This window comes from Raphanus sativus, chromosome 3 (assembly GCF_000801105.2).
Source record: "Raphanus sativus cultivar WK10039 chromosome 3, ASM80110v3, whole genome shotgun sequence".
NCBI lineage: Eukaryota > Viridiplantae > Streptophyta > Magnoliopsida > Brassicales > Brassicaceae > Raphanus > Raphanus sativus.
The window spans coordinates 3124277-3138692 of record NC_079513.1 but is presented as its reverse complement, the minus strand read 5'-3'; the positions used below and the strand labels follow the sequence as shown (position 1 = coordinate 3138692).

At 36.0% G+C, this 14416-nt stretch overlaps 3 protein-coding genes and 1 long non-coding RNA gene across 4 annotated transcripts in view; 2 read left to right on the top strand and 2 right to left on the bottom strand.

Annotated features, from left to right (window-relative positions):
• Positions 1-1261: 1261 nt before the first annotated feature.
• On the bottom strand, positions 1262-3000 carry LOC130509852 (uncharacterized). The gene is made up of 4 exons (XR_008943789.1): positions 2481-3000; positions 2264-2385; positions 2057-2160; positions 1262-1981 (listed from the first exon to the last, which is right to left on the bottom strand). It is a non-coding gene; the product is annotated as an uncharacterized LOC130509852 (long non-coding RNA).
• Positions 3001-6317: 3317 nt separating this feature from the next.
• Positions 6318-8866, top strand: LOC108848019 (putative transferase At4g12130, mitochondrial). Its single transcript, XM_018621420.2, has 5 exons — positions 6318-6863; positions 7708-7934; positions 8005-8103; positions 8167-8325; positions 8389-8866. Exons 1-5 carry the CDS (start codon positions 6412-6414, stop codon positions 8631-8633), a joined length of 1182 nt encoding a protein of 393 aa, XP_018476922.1. The 5' UTR covers positions 6318-6411; the 3' UTR covers positions 8634-8866.
• A 570-nt stretch (positions 8867-9436) lies between these two features.
• Positions 9437-10066, bottom strand: LOC108844883 (uncharacterized). The gene has a single exon (XM_018618168.1). The coding sequence runs from the start codon at positions 10064-10066 to the stop codon at positions 9437-9439; it is 630 nt and encodes a 209-aa protein (XP_018473670.1).
• Positions 10067-12258: 2192 nt separating this feature from the next.
• The window catches only part of LOC108844219 (uncharacterized), a 2910-nt gene continuing 752 nt past the window's right edge, over positions 12259-14416 (top strand). The window contains exons 1-7 of the mRNA XM_018617440.2: positions 12259-12413; positions 13096-13221; positions 13406-13504; positions 13590-13732; positions 13825-13933; positions 14020-14130; positions 14209-14349. Coding sequence (XP_018472942.2) covers positions 12342-12413; positions 13096-13221; positions 13406-13504; positions 13590-13732; positions 13825-13933; positions 14020-14130; positions 14209-14349 — 801 coding nt within the window. The 5' untranslated portion in view covers positions 12259-12341. The remainder of the gene's footprint in view (positions 12414-13095; positions 13222-13405; positions 13505-13589; positions 13733-13824; positions 13934-14019; positions 14131-14208; positions 14350-14416) is intronic.

Below are 14416 nucleotides of genomic sequence, written 5' to 3'. Positions count from 1 at the left end.
CTTTTGTTCCTTTTGTGGTTACCAGTGAGAACCTAAGAGTTAAGAACTTCGAAATCATTTATTACTAAATCATGGCAATCTTTAACTCTTAATATAATCTACTGGAAAAAGTATCTAGCCTAGCAAAAAGGATGAGCACAAAAGTTTGAGACTAAAAGTAAGAAAGCTACAAATGATTAAAAATATAGTTCACATACCTCATTTGTTTCCTATGCTAGCTACTATAGATACAAAATATCTGCGTAAACCCATATTCCTTTTTGTTTAAACTACATTAGACAATATATAACTCAACTCTGATATTAGTGCTATATACGAACAGTCTATAAAGTCTCATCTCTAAATGTCAAGCTCACCTCATCCTCCATGAATCTTTCAGAGCTACATATAGGCTCAAATATTTCACCTCCAATAGCATATTCCATAACAAAGGTGATATGCATTGCTGTCCAAAAACACCTGAAAAAATCAAGTGAGGTGTAGTTATTGGTTAATAATCTCTCTTGTCATGTTTTCATCGATCTACATATCGGAAAAGTACTCCATATTTTACCTTAGAAGATGACAATTACAACAGTCATGAACAACTTGCATTATGCAGACGCACACAAAAAATTAGAAAACTTAAAAGGTTTGAAAACGTTCTGACATCCTCCTTTCAACAGACGGGATTCATTTTTTGTTCCTCCAGCTATTCTTTTGACAACCCCTCGCATGTTTCTCACCTGAAAAGGGTATAATGAATAAATTCTCTGTCAAGACCAAATGCTTGTTTCACCACACCGTCCACACGTAACTCGTCTTTCATCAATCTTCATGACTCTCGCGGTAATCTCGTAAGCAGCCCATAAAGCACTTTCCAAAAAAAAAGATTAGAGTTTTTGTGAGATATAGGATCTTTTATAATTGTTCATAGTCTTAAGTAAATAGTTTAAAAGTGTCATTCTCATTCAGAAAATCATCACCAGAACAAAGCAGAGAATTGTAACGGAACAAAAACAGAGAGAGAATGTTAGCAAAACAGATGAAGAGTTCTGAAACATACTTCTCTATTTTCACTCAAATAAATACTCAAAATCGTACCAGAAGCTTTATTCACCAAACATTTCTTCATGATCCGCACCTTTGATACAATACCAAAATGTAAGAGTAACAATATGACACTTATACAAATAGTAGAACATATATCTTGAAGACTTTAGATAAAATGGATATTAAAATTTACAATGTGACTTTCTTAAAAAATATCATGAGACACGTTAATGGGAGATCGTGTGGGTCCATAACACCCTTGATAAAAATCAAATGGCGAGGAAACTGTTCACAAAGCACCAGAAAAGCGGATATCAATACGAAATAGAAAAACATATATATCTTGAAAGGCCACACCAAGGGATACTTCTCTCACCAGCTTCCAGTCAAATTATCTTGAAAAATAGTTTTCCATAGAGCCTTATGTTCTTTGTCTTTTAATTGACCACGTCATGCTTCCCCATTGGTGACACTGGTGGCACATAAAGGATGGATCTAAACTCGACCTCACGCTACAATAAGAGAATTATCAGTAATAATTCAAGAACAGTACATCATTAGTGGATTAACATGGTGTCACCACTTTTTAACATATACAAATCATAACCTGCATGGGTAGTTTCATGTATATATACTATTCCAACAGATGTTTTCCCTCCAACGTACTGTTGTGAAGTGGGTTAATGCCTGTGGGTCCAAGTACTCATTGAAAGCTTTTATGTAAAACTCATTGTACTCTTCTGTTGTCACCTCCTTAGAGGTCAAGAGCTGCAACAAATACAAATATACTCTTTAATTCATTTTGAGCATCAAGTAGTCCTTACCCAAATTGGTCGCGTCTCATTAGTAAGCTCTCAGTCACGGTATCTCTCAACTTCCTTCTTGGTCTTCCATCTTTCTAAGAAGGCGTGAACACCAAGCCACCTATCCTTGCACATCTAGCTATCCCCTGATATGGATCAAAATATTTCGCTGGTGCTTGTCAAGACAATTCTCAGAACATGATAAGAGAAGCAAAGCATACCTCAACATGTGTAAGAGAGAACCAAACATGGAAATAAGAATCTTAGTTGTTATCTGATTCGCAACAATTCGCTCTGGATGGATCTGCAAGTCCTTTGTCATGCACTAGATTAGACAGCAAGAAAAAAAAGGTAAGTTTAGAGTGTAGGGTTTTTATGACAGAGCAAATACTTACATTGTTACGAAAGAAATACAAAAGTATAAACACCTTAAGATGCTAACTAATACATGTTCCTCTAGGAATTATTAGTTGAGGATCAGTCTCTCCCTTCTCCTTCCCTTATATATTGCTTTGCTTATGGGACTTTGGGTTCTTCTCGACACAGTAACCTTCAAAACATAGATAATTAACGCATTATTCAGTTGGTTGAGAGGTGAGCATACCAATGATAAGAGCACACAGAAAGCAGAACAAAATAACTTACATGATCTGAAACCAAGAATGATGAATAGAACCCCATACTAAACTACCATTTAAATTGTTGTCACCACATGCATCTTTGTTATCCTGAAAATTGTCACAAAATGCCTAGTTGGTCGATAATAGCAGATCCTGAAACTAATAATGAAATCACCGATAGAATCAGCATCCGTCTGCCAGCATGCAAATTCTGTCTTTTTAAACCCAAACCTGATAATACTGGAGTTTCAGCACAAGAAAAATAAAGGATTCAGAATAGCAGGCCTTATCTTCTCGAAGACGATAATTAGGGATGCAGATCATGGAAGAAAAGGAGAAGCCATCGATAAAGACATGAGAGCTGTATATAATAGATTTTCCGGAGGATTTCATAGGCCATGAATGTAGCTTTTCAGAGTAGAGTTTGATTTTGGGTGGATTTAGATTTAGATATAGAGCTCTAGAGAAGTATTAAGGGGAAGATGGAACGAAACATTTAAGAATATATTTATGATCATCATAGATTGAGAAGCTAATGCAAGGAAAAGAATTCAGAAATGGAAAAAGATGAAATGAATGAATCGAGGAGATACTCGCTTGAAACATGGTTACTTGACATGGGCTGGAGTGGGCCGAACGATAATTATAATACAGCCCATTCGAAAGTCCATTCTTTAATGGTGACTTAGCAAAATCAAAATTCTTCATTGGTTGATTTTAGACATGTTCTCCTTTGAACTTATTCCCCTTTTAGTATTGTAAGATGATTTGTATTTTCACAGTTTTAATATGAAATTATTTCAAAGTATTATAAATGTATAAATTATCTTAAATTTAAATTTTACAATTTTTAGTCCTGAATTTAATAAAAAATTCTTATATCTATACTATTAAAAGGGAAGCAGTCTTGAAAAGTCGACTTATACAAGTTGTTTTGGACCCTTTTATTTTTAATTTTTCTGGTCTTACCTTATATTTCTCTAACAATAAATTATAAAGAGATAAATCTTATTTTTGGTATTACCTTATTTCTCTAACAATATTTTTTTGGTCTTATCATGTCTCTATTTATTTTAATAGATCTTATTTCTACAATTAACCCACCTATGTATATGATCATATATAAGTAAAAAGTTTTTAACAAGAAAGTTAAAAGCTATAGATCTTTGTTATATGTCTTATTATTTTCTATATTTTATTGTTGTCATAACTATATTGTTTTCAACCTCAGTGTAACGTGGCTTTGCCAGTCCACAGAATCATGATTCCAAAAAAATAAAGATTGGGCATGTATATATTTTTAGTCGATTCTGATTTGGAAGCAAGTAATTATTAGTTAGAAGCATAGTCTGTATTTTCCATTGCCAGTGAAAAAAGTATAATTTCAACGAGATGAAGAGATTGACTAGGTAATAATCATGAAAATAAACAAATACTGTCATATCATTAAGTTTTTTATATTTTTATTTGGATGGCACAATAAAAATTCCATAAAAGTTTAAGGAATCACAATTTTAAGTAATATTAAAACCTATATCAGAAATTTAATCAAAAAGAAATTATCGAATATTTTGTGTTTTTATCAGATCAATGATATTAAATCGCGGGTTAATAGCGAGTTTTTGGATTTTTATTAGATTCTATCAAATTTTCAATGCTCAATCTACTTTATTAAAAAGGAAAGAGTTTTGATAAATCTACCTATAAAAGTTGTTTTGAAGTTTTTTTTTTTGGTTTCACACTCTATATTATAAATATGCTAAGCAATCCAACGATTAGTTCATATATTTATGCATTTCATCATTTATTATCGTTACATTTATTTTATCATCACACGATTTCAAAATCTATTACCCATATATTTTTTTTACCTAAAGGTCAAAATTAAATGCCTCCAAACTACACTATTACCATACATGCATACACACATTTCATCGTAGTGATCTCAGGCTGTCAGCGTTTGTTTGACATCCTTTTCTGGAAAATCAAGATTCATCAAAGACGATAAAGTGTCGTCATTCTCACGCAGAAAGAGAAGAAATGGAATACATTTGTGTAGTTTTAGTTGATGTTGCTTTTTTTTTTTTTTTTTTTTTTTTGTCGGCCATTTTACAGACTCATGTGGACTCTGTAAACCAAACTGGGTGCTCTGTATCCATATGGACAGTAAACGACGTTTGTTGCCTCACACTGCGTGCTAAGCTATCCGCCTTTTTGTTCTGCGTCCGTGGTATATGGATAATCTCTGAGCTGTTGAAACTTCTCTTCAGACTCTTGATGTCTTCTAAGTAACTCGCAAACGCCGGCCATTCTTCTGGTTCCGAAACCATCTTCACCAATTGAGAACAATCCGTTGCAAATGTAACGTTATATTGCCGTAAATTCCTCATGCACTCCATCGCCCAAATAAGGGCTTCAACTTCGGCATGTAATGGAGATTGACTAGCCCTCGTATTCCTAGCTCCCAGTAAACCTTCATAACCCTCCAAAGTACTGTACCATCCGTGTCCTGAAAAAGTATCCTCTGCTTTCCATGATCCATCCGTGAAGCACCATCGTCCCGCTCTAGTCGGTAGTACTGCTCCAGTCGTTTCTGTAACCTGATTCTGGGGCTGAGCAATCTCCTGTTGATGTTGCTTAGATTTTCTTTTTACTAGACTTTAGATTGTATTTTAATTTGTATATATGTATATGCTGACCTATTTAGGATTTAAATATTAATATTAATATGAACGACAAAAAGAAACACTAATAGCTTTTACAATATTATCGATGTATTGATAATGTAGTTGTTACAAAACTATATAATACATTTTATATCAAGCATAATACTATATAATATGGAAATTCTTAGCTTTTTATAATTTAGATTATATCTCAACATCCAGTAATACTGCAGACGGTTTATGTACGTGTTTTTTATTTGAAAACATATGTTACCGAAATTATTGTACAAAAACAAAACTAAATTAAGTTAAAACATTTTATTTAATTTAAAATAGTATACCCGCCGCTGATACTGAAAGTATATTATAAAACTACATAAATAAAATTTAGAATATTAATTTTTAAAAATTAATTCTTCAAATATCTACACAAACAATCTAACAAAATTTTGAAAATTGATTCATTTTCTTTCAAATATGTATCTAAACAAACTATATTTATACTATGAAAAGGAAATCATACCAAAAAATCTACTTAAAAAAATTGTTGGACCATTTCACTAACTAATTATTATTGGTCCAACTATTTTAAAATACATAATTTTTAAAATAATAGTTTAAAATTTAAATCATGTATAGTTTTTTATTATAAATATATTTTTATACTAATTAAATTAAATAATGATTTTTAAAATATGTATATAATCCGCAGACAACAACAAAATTAAACGGAGCAGATGCGGGTACAAAATTATTTGTTTGCGGGTTGTGCGGATCATATTTTTTAACAATGACAAACTGAAAACCCGCGGTTGGCGGATCAGCGGGGCGGGTTCGATCCGCAACCCAGCCTTTACTGTATGTATACCGGATTAATTTTTAAATTGCTACTATTTAATAAAATATATTTTGATTAAAATTTATACATAAATATGATTATAAAAAATACAAATATAATCATAAAGAAAAAACAAATATCAAAAATTAAATTTAAAATAAAAATTCAAAATCTAGTTATATTTTAATATAGATACATAGATCTTGAAAACTCATTCCAATGAGAAAAAAGGTTTCTTGCCAGTTCAGTAATTTTATCGAACATTTCCTAGGCAAACCACACAACTTCCGTACTTCGACAACACGTATCACAAACCAGAGATCACAACCACCGCCACGTGTCACTCACGTGGCTTTGTTTCACGAGTTTTTTTTTTTTTTTTTTACGAGCTTCTTCCTTCAAGGCAGTCGTTAAACCGCAGAGACGAAGACAAAAGGCTCTTCACAATTAAAATGCTCCGATTCAATTTCCGTCGTCAAATCTCCAATTCCACCGGAATCTATCGCCGGAAACTACACAGCGGTCTCGAAGATGCCGGTCCGATGGCATCGAGGCTCAAATCCCGGTCCGTTGTCCGGTTTAGCGGACCGGACACAATTAAGTTTCTCCAGGGACTGTTGACCAACGATGTGCGGAAGTTCGGCGAATCTTCCGGCGAGAAAAGCTCGACGGTTCCTACTCCGAACATGCCTTCCGTTTCCACGCCGCCTATGTACGCGGCGCTGTTGACTCCTCAGGGGAGGTTTCTGTACGATTTCTTCTTGTATAGACCGACCCGACCCGATGAAAAACTCGATCGGACGGGCTCCGGACCCGGGTCGGATCCGGGTCGTGATGGGTCGGTAGAGCTGTTTGCAGACGTTGATGTCTCTGTCCTCGATGAACTGCTGGAAACACTCAAAAAGTAAGCTTTTTACTGTCTTAGCAATGTCACTTGTAGAGTAGGGTTGTGAGTTGTTAGAAAAGCTCAGAACTTTGTAGAAGAAGGATCTTGACCCGGGTCGGATCCGGATCGTGATGGGTCTGTTGAGTTGCAGATGTTGATGTTGATGTCCTCGATGAACTGCTGGAAACTCTCAAAAAGTTAGCTTTTAAAAAAATTTAATTAGGTCTTAGCAATGTCCTGGTAGATTAGGGTTCTGATTTGCTAGAAAATCTCAGATCTTTGTAGAAGAAGGATCCGGACCCGGGTCGGATTCGGGTCGTGATGGGTGGGCGAGTTGTTTGCAGATGAATTGCTAGAACCTCTTAAAAAGTAATTTTTTTTGTGTGTTTCCTTTCACAGTTTGAAGAATTAGGTCTTAGCAATGTCCTTGTAGATTAGAGTTCTGATTTGATAGAAAAGCTTAGATCTTTGTAGAAGAAGGATCCTGACCCGGGTCGGATCCGGGTCGGCGAGTTGTTTGCAGATGAATTGCTAGAAAACTCTCAAAAAGTAACTTTTTTATGGTTTCCTTTCACAGTTTGAAGAATTAGGTCTTAGCAATGTTCTTGTAGATTAGGGTTCTGATTTGCTAGAAAAGCTTGGATCTCTGTAGAAGAAGGATCCTGACCCGGGTCGGATCCGGGTCAGCGAGTTGTTTGCAGATGAATTGCTAGAAACTAACCTTTTTATGTTTTCTCCTTTCACAGTGTGAAGAATTAGGTCTTAGGTCTTAGCAATGTCCTTGTAGGTTAGGTTTCTTGTAGAAGAAGGAACCATTTTGTTTGTTTAGTTCCTGAGTTGTGGTGTGTTTGAATGTTGATAGATATCGTTTGAGGTCCAAAGTGGATATTGAGAACGTTGCAGAGGAGTTCTCGTGTTGGCAGCGTTACGGTCGGAACCTTTCTGAATCTTCTTCTGTGGGCTGGGGAGGTGGTGTAGATCGTGCTGGTGAATCTACAGCTAGTGGTAATAAGTATGGATGGCAATGGTACGAGGATCCAAGGTTGGATTGTCTCGGTTACAGAAGCATTTTTCCTTCTGATACAACTCGTAAGTTTCTTGTTCGAATCGAATCTTTAGTTGTTGAGCTTTGAGTGCTGATGTTACTTTTGTTTTGCAGCGCCTTTAGTTGAAGCAGATAAAGAAACAGATGAAAGTAATTACCTTTTGTGGAGACTAGAGCATGGAGTTGCTGAAGGATCAGCTGAAATACCTAAAGGTGTGAGCTTAACTCATGGATCTCTCTTAGTCTCTGCATATTTATAATATCTGGCTTTTACAGGTGAAGCAATCCCGCTTGAATATAATTTTGTGGGTCTTAATGCAATAAGCTTTGACAAAGGATGTTACGTTGGTCAAGAGCTTATAGCTCGTACTCACCACCGAGGTGTCATACGCAAACGCTTAATCCCTTTACGATTTACTGACAGCAATGGAAAAGGTAAAAAAATTCTAACCTTGTTATAAAGAATGCGAAAGATTGTAATGGTGGTTGGTAATTCAGAGGTAAACCAGAAGATCGCAGCTGGAGCTGAAGTGGTTGAATCAGGGAGCGGCAAGAAAGTAGGGACAGTTTCAACAGCTTTGGGTAGCCGAGGAATGGGAGTGATGAGAGTAGAGGAAGCCTTTAAAGGCTCCACTGAATTGATGGTAAACGGGTCAGAGGACGTGAAGGTCGAGGCGATCAAACCGTCTTGGTGGCCGGCTGAGTGGTTTCAAGAGAATCAATCAGGGGTTGCCTCTGCTTAGTTACTACTTTCTTGAGGTAAACGAAAACTTTTAACAAAATCGTGTGGCGAGAGAAGCTGCCTTTTTATGTTAGTGGCAGGCAACAAGAAAGTTAGTAGCTTTGTGTTGTATTCTACTGTTCAACAAATAATAAATGTTGAAACTTTCCAGGTCGCCTGGTAGTTTTGTACTGACTGCAACTAGTTTTGATGCATACTCTTGTCAAATTTTAAGTTGAGTGTCAAAAACGGGAATGTGTCCTCCTGTTAAAGAAAGAATTATCTTGAAACAACAACAAGGTCTCAAATCTCGAGTTTTCTTAGAATTTCATTAGTATAACAGAGGAGACGACAGAGCTTCATATCAATGTTTCTCTGTAACTGTCAATGTCTTGGAGTTTAAGTTGATTAACATATTAAGAAAGAGGAATACTTTTTTCAAGAGGAACTCAATGATTAAATTGTGCAAGGACTTCAGGAGTTGCATGTATATTAAAAAAAAACATTTAAGTTCAGAGATTTATGTGTTCACCCAAAAAAGTTCAGAGATTTAAGTAGTAAGTAATGATGTTACAGAAAAATTAAACCTTTCCTTGAAACTGATCCAAAGCCCTAAAAGAGAAAAAAAACACGAATAGTGAAACAAAGATGTATCTTAACTTGCCCAAAATAGAGCGTGTGGCCCAAGTATGAAACCCTAATTTCACTCTCCATTTTTTTCGCTAAGCATCAACTCTCCATTGTTCAAAACCATTGATGGATCGTAAAGCAGAGTCCGACACAAGGGGCACCACTGAAAGACTCTACTGAGACAAAGATGGGCTGTCAAGAACGTAGAGGAAACCACTCCAAGAGACACCCATCGTGGAAGACATGGGAACATGTCATACGTGTAGGAACTCCATGTTTCGAACTCGAACCATCATCGAGCACGAGATTGTTTAGCCAGATTGAACACGGCTCTGTTTGCATCTGAGAACTCTCTAACTCCTCTCTGTTCATCATCTTCCCTTGCTGAACCATCCTCGACAACACCTCGTACTTGGATGTGGATTGAGTAACGATCTTGACAACGATGGACACACTAAAACCGTTACGACCAAAGCCTAACTCAGATGCAAGATCAGAGATATTTGGGGCTAAGTAATCAGATAACCAACGATGGATGACGAGTGGATCTCGAAGAAGCTCCTTGCTACTAAACCCTAGTTGTGTTGCAGCCGTTGAGATCTCTGGGCCTAGCCAACGGCGTCTGATGAGTTGACCTTGGATAAGGTCTCGGATGTAAGGGAGACTTAAACTACGGAGACTGATGTGGAAGATAACGCTTGGGAAAAGTTGAATGTCGTCATCAGATAATGTGTCGACGATGATGAGGATTGATGAGTTATCTGATGAAGAAGGAGGACTTATATCCAATTGTTTGATGTGATAGTCGACACTGGGACGAATCATGTTTGGAAAATTCAGAAAGAGAGATTCACGGAGAGATGGAAATAAGCAGAAAATGAATTGTGAGGCTTCTTAGGGTTACGTAAATGAGATATTTATAAGCTTTGGGTCATTTGGAACTTTCCTTTTTTTTTGTTTTAACGGTCATATAATCGATCACTTTCCTTTTTGTGTTTCAACGTTCATATAGTCGATCAGTTTCCTTTTTTATTCGTTTTGTTAAAAGTTTCCTTTTTCTAGTCCAAAAGTATTTACAGACTAGAAATAATAATATTTGAGGTGGAATGTATAACTATAATATCCATTTTAAATGATAAAAACCATAAAAGTGGTCTTGTTTATATATATATATATATTGATCTGGTCAAGGACAATTATAATTTCTGCTCACATGGTATGGATTTAGCTAACAGATGTACACAAAGTGCTCGTTTAACTGTACGTATGTGAGGGCAGAAACTGATCCTCCTTTCTTAATTATTTAAAAACTGTTAAAGCCATTGCTAAGGTTCCCTTACACGATCTAACTGATGGGTTACAAGCATGAGCCTAGTTGATTTGGGAGTCAACAGCAGGGATACAGAGTCCAATAAGTCACAGGTCTTCCAGTTGATTCGGTTTAAAATATACCTCTTTCTTGTTGTTGTATTTTCGGTCGACGACATTTATGCACTTTATTGTAACTTCAAGTAGAAGGAATAATATTATTTAATTTCCTTTAAGATTAAACTTTGGTTTCTTTTCTAGTTTCGTTTTGGTGATCAAAGCGTATTATGATCAAAATCAAGATTTAGTTTGGTTTGGTTTCTTTCTAAATTTTTATCATTTTTCCTTTTAAAAAGAGATTGCACGATTCTGTTTTGTTCATAAAATATATAGTATATATAGTTACAAAAACGATCTTTGAACATTAAGTATCAGCTTCTTAGAAGCCGCATTTTCTTCAGTCGCGGCCAACCACAAAGCACATGGCAAATTCTTTAACGTCGATTTGACCATCACCGTCGATGTCGAGATCTTTGAACAGCTCATCAATTTGTTTCGACGTTATTGATGGAGAGAAAGCACGGATCCCCTCGGAGAATTCGTCCAGTGAAATCTTCCCATCTTTGTTCTTGTCCATCCTTTTGAAAACCTCAACGTAATGCATATTGTTATTTAGAATGAAAATATGAATGACTATGTAAGAATGTTTCAAAGAAGTTGTGTGAAGATCTATATTTATAGAGATACTTGTACAAAGATCTTTAACTTTCTAATTTCCTTTTCACACATTTTCCTTTTTTCTCCTTTTTATGCAAGAAACAAATTTGCCTTTTATCTTGAAATTAAGCTTTTCTGAAAATGGTGTGTTGAAGCTAAGCGTGGCTTCAGAAGTGCACGTCATGGAAGGAATTAAGATATGAAAATCTATATTTTTTCAAGATTAAGCAAAAAAAAAATCTAAAATTAAACCAATTGATGATCATCTGAGTTAAAAGGGAATGCCTCTTCAAAGAATAACTTAAAGACAACAACACTCAAGGTTTTTCAAGCATGAGGAGGCCCGAGGCGGCGAGGCCTAGATGATTTTTTGACAAAAAATAATATGTTGTGACAAATAATGAGCTTTGGTCCTTCTCATTGGTGGGAAGGTGGGAGCTGTTATGAAGATAGGAAGTTTGCGACGAAACCAAGAGTACTGGTAGCTAAGATTTTGTATATGGGTAGTTTGCAGGAAGCTTAAAAGGCTAATTAGAGACATGACTACAAGTTGGACTAGTATCATATCTTTACCGTAAACATGTTGGATAATTTGGATAGGTTCATGAATGTGAAAGAGGATTGGGTGCCCCTGATCAAACCAAGCATGACGAGTGCTAGAAGCAACACGCTCGAAGAGTGATGAGGAATGATTGATGCCAGTCATAAATATAATTAACTAATTCAGTAAAAAAAATCCAAAGTTAAAAATACTAGTGTTTTTTACCAAAAAAAGAAAAAAATTACTGTGGCAACCCTTTTGGGGGAATTATCCACGGAATAACCGAAAAGGAATCAACCATGTGAAATTTGATGAGTCATGATGACAATTTAGATGATAATGACGGCTGTAGTGACGGCACAATCACGGCGTTAACGTTGACGGGAGGTTGATAACTGTAAATCATAAACGCTGTTATCATCTCGCCGTTAAATATTTCCATCGAAAAAAATTAGAAGCGAAAAAAAAAACTAAAATACATAAAATCAATAATTTTGATTGATCGATTCGGATGTGGAGAATCTCGGATCGGAGATGAAAGGCGTCTCGTCGGCGCCTGGAGATTACGTCTACTTCAAATCTCAGGTTCCTCTCCACAAGATTCCCGTAAGCTTCTTCCTCCTCCTCTCTTTGACTCTCTCGTTGAAAGTTCGATCTTTTTCGCATTACCTAGGTTAATTTCTTATTGGTATTGATTGCTTGACGCCAATCTTGGGAGAATTCTTCATTTGAGTAGTTCAATCGTTTATCTTCATCATATATATATATATATATGGGTTTATATGCAGCTGAAAATTTCATCTGATTTGGTATCAATTCAAAACATGAATTTTGATTGAAGCATTTGATTAGGTTTATGAATGCATTTGAATCTTTTTTTTGGGTTTACAAATGTCTTAGTATAAAAGCAGGGAACTTGTTCGTTTTTTTGTTTAGTGATAACTTTTCTTGGGTTGGCTTTGATTTGATCTATGTGTAGCCTGAAATGCACTTAGTGCATTGTTTACTTCTTTGGTAAATTCTGTCATCTCTTTGAAAAATTCAGGTTTTAAGATTATTATTTTGATTTGATTGAATGGCTTTATAGGTGTGTCTATGTGTGTCATTCTATCTGTGAGTTATTTTTGGGAAAGTTATGTTTTTGTTAAGCTGTGTTCATCTATTGCTCTTATTTCAAGCATCAAAAGAAGGACTTGTACTTGGCTTTTTTTTGGAGTGTCATTTGACTCGGAGAATAAAAGGTTTATATTATCTTAAAGACTTAACCTTATGTGCATCTTAACCGCAGATTGGGACAAAGCAATGGCGTTACTATGACTATGGTCCAAAGACTGTTCCTCCACTCATTTGTATTCCTGGCATCGCAGGAACTGCAGATGTTTATTATAAACAGATCATGGCACTCTCTATCAAGGTATTTCAATACGCTTCTCTTCAAACAATTTTTTTTTCTCACTTAGTGCATGTATTTTTGAACACTTGTCAGGCTATTGTAACTGAGATGCTTGTTTTTGCTGTCTTCTTTGTTGAGTGATTATTTATATCTCCTAAAATTTTGAACTGGTTTGCTTGAATGTTGGTATTTCTGCAATTCCCAGGGTTATCGGGTAATTTCAGTTGACATTCCACGGGTTTGGAGTTATCATGAGTGGATTCAAGCATTTGAGAAATTCCTTGACACCATTGATGTTCATCACGTAAGATTGACTCTGAAATGTTATTCTTTTACTTGTACGGAAAAGTACTGCAATGCAAGGGAGTGTTCTTGACCATTGGTTACAGGTGCATCTTTACGGTACTTCCCTTGGAGGTTTCTTAGCGCAACTCTTTGCTCATCACCGACCAAGAAGGGTTAAATCATTGGTTCTATCAAATACATACTTGGACACTCGCAGTTTTGCTGCTGCAATGCCATGGGCTCCTTTGTATGTCTCTCTTATAGAACTTTTCATTTTTTCTTGCTTGTGCCTAAGGTATCTGCACTGACTCTCTTCACCTTTTGTGATGCAATGTGCAGTGTAAGTTGGACTCCTTCCTTTTTGCTGAAACGATACGTCTTAACAGGAATACGTGACGGACCCCACGAACCCTTTATCGCTGACTCTGTCGACTTTGCTGTCTCTCAGGTGGTTCCCCTCATAATCTTCTCTTCAGTATTTTCTTAATGGAGATTAACTCACCATTCTGGTTCCTTTGGCTTTCTTTGGTTTAGGTTGAGACATTGTCAAAAGATGATTTGGCTTCTCGGTTAACGTTAACAGTTGAGACGGCGTCTGTGGGGTCTCTACCACCACACTCTGATTCATTCATCACTATAATGGATGTAGGTTTCCACTAACTCATCTTATTAAACGAAAGCTAGTTTTATTGTCTCACGATGCTGTTTTCCCTTCTAAATCAGACCAATGATTACTGTGCAATTCCGCAAGTTCTGAAAGATGAACTTACAGAGAGATATCCCGAAGCAAGGAGAGCTTACTTAAAGTCCGGAGGAGACTTCCCATTCCTATCACGGCCTGATGAAGTCAATTTGCATCTACAGGTAGCATATGCATACTCTGCATCTACAGAATCCGAATTTCTTATGCATTTGATTTACTTGGTGGAGA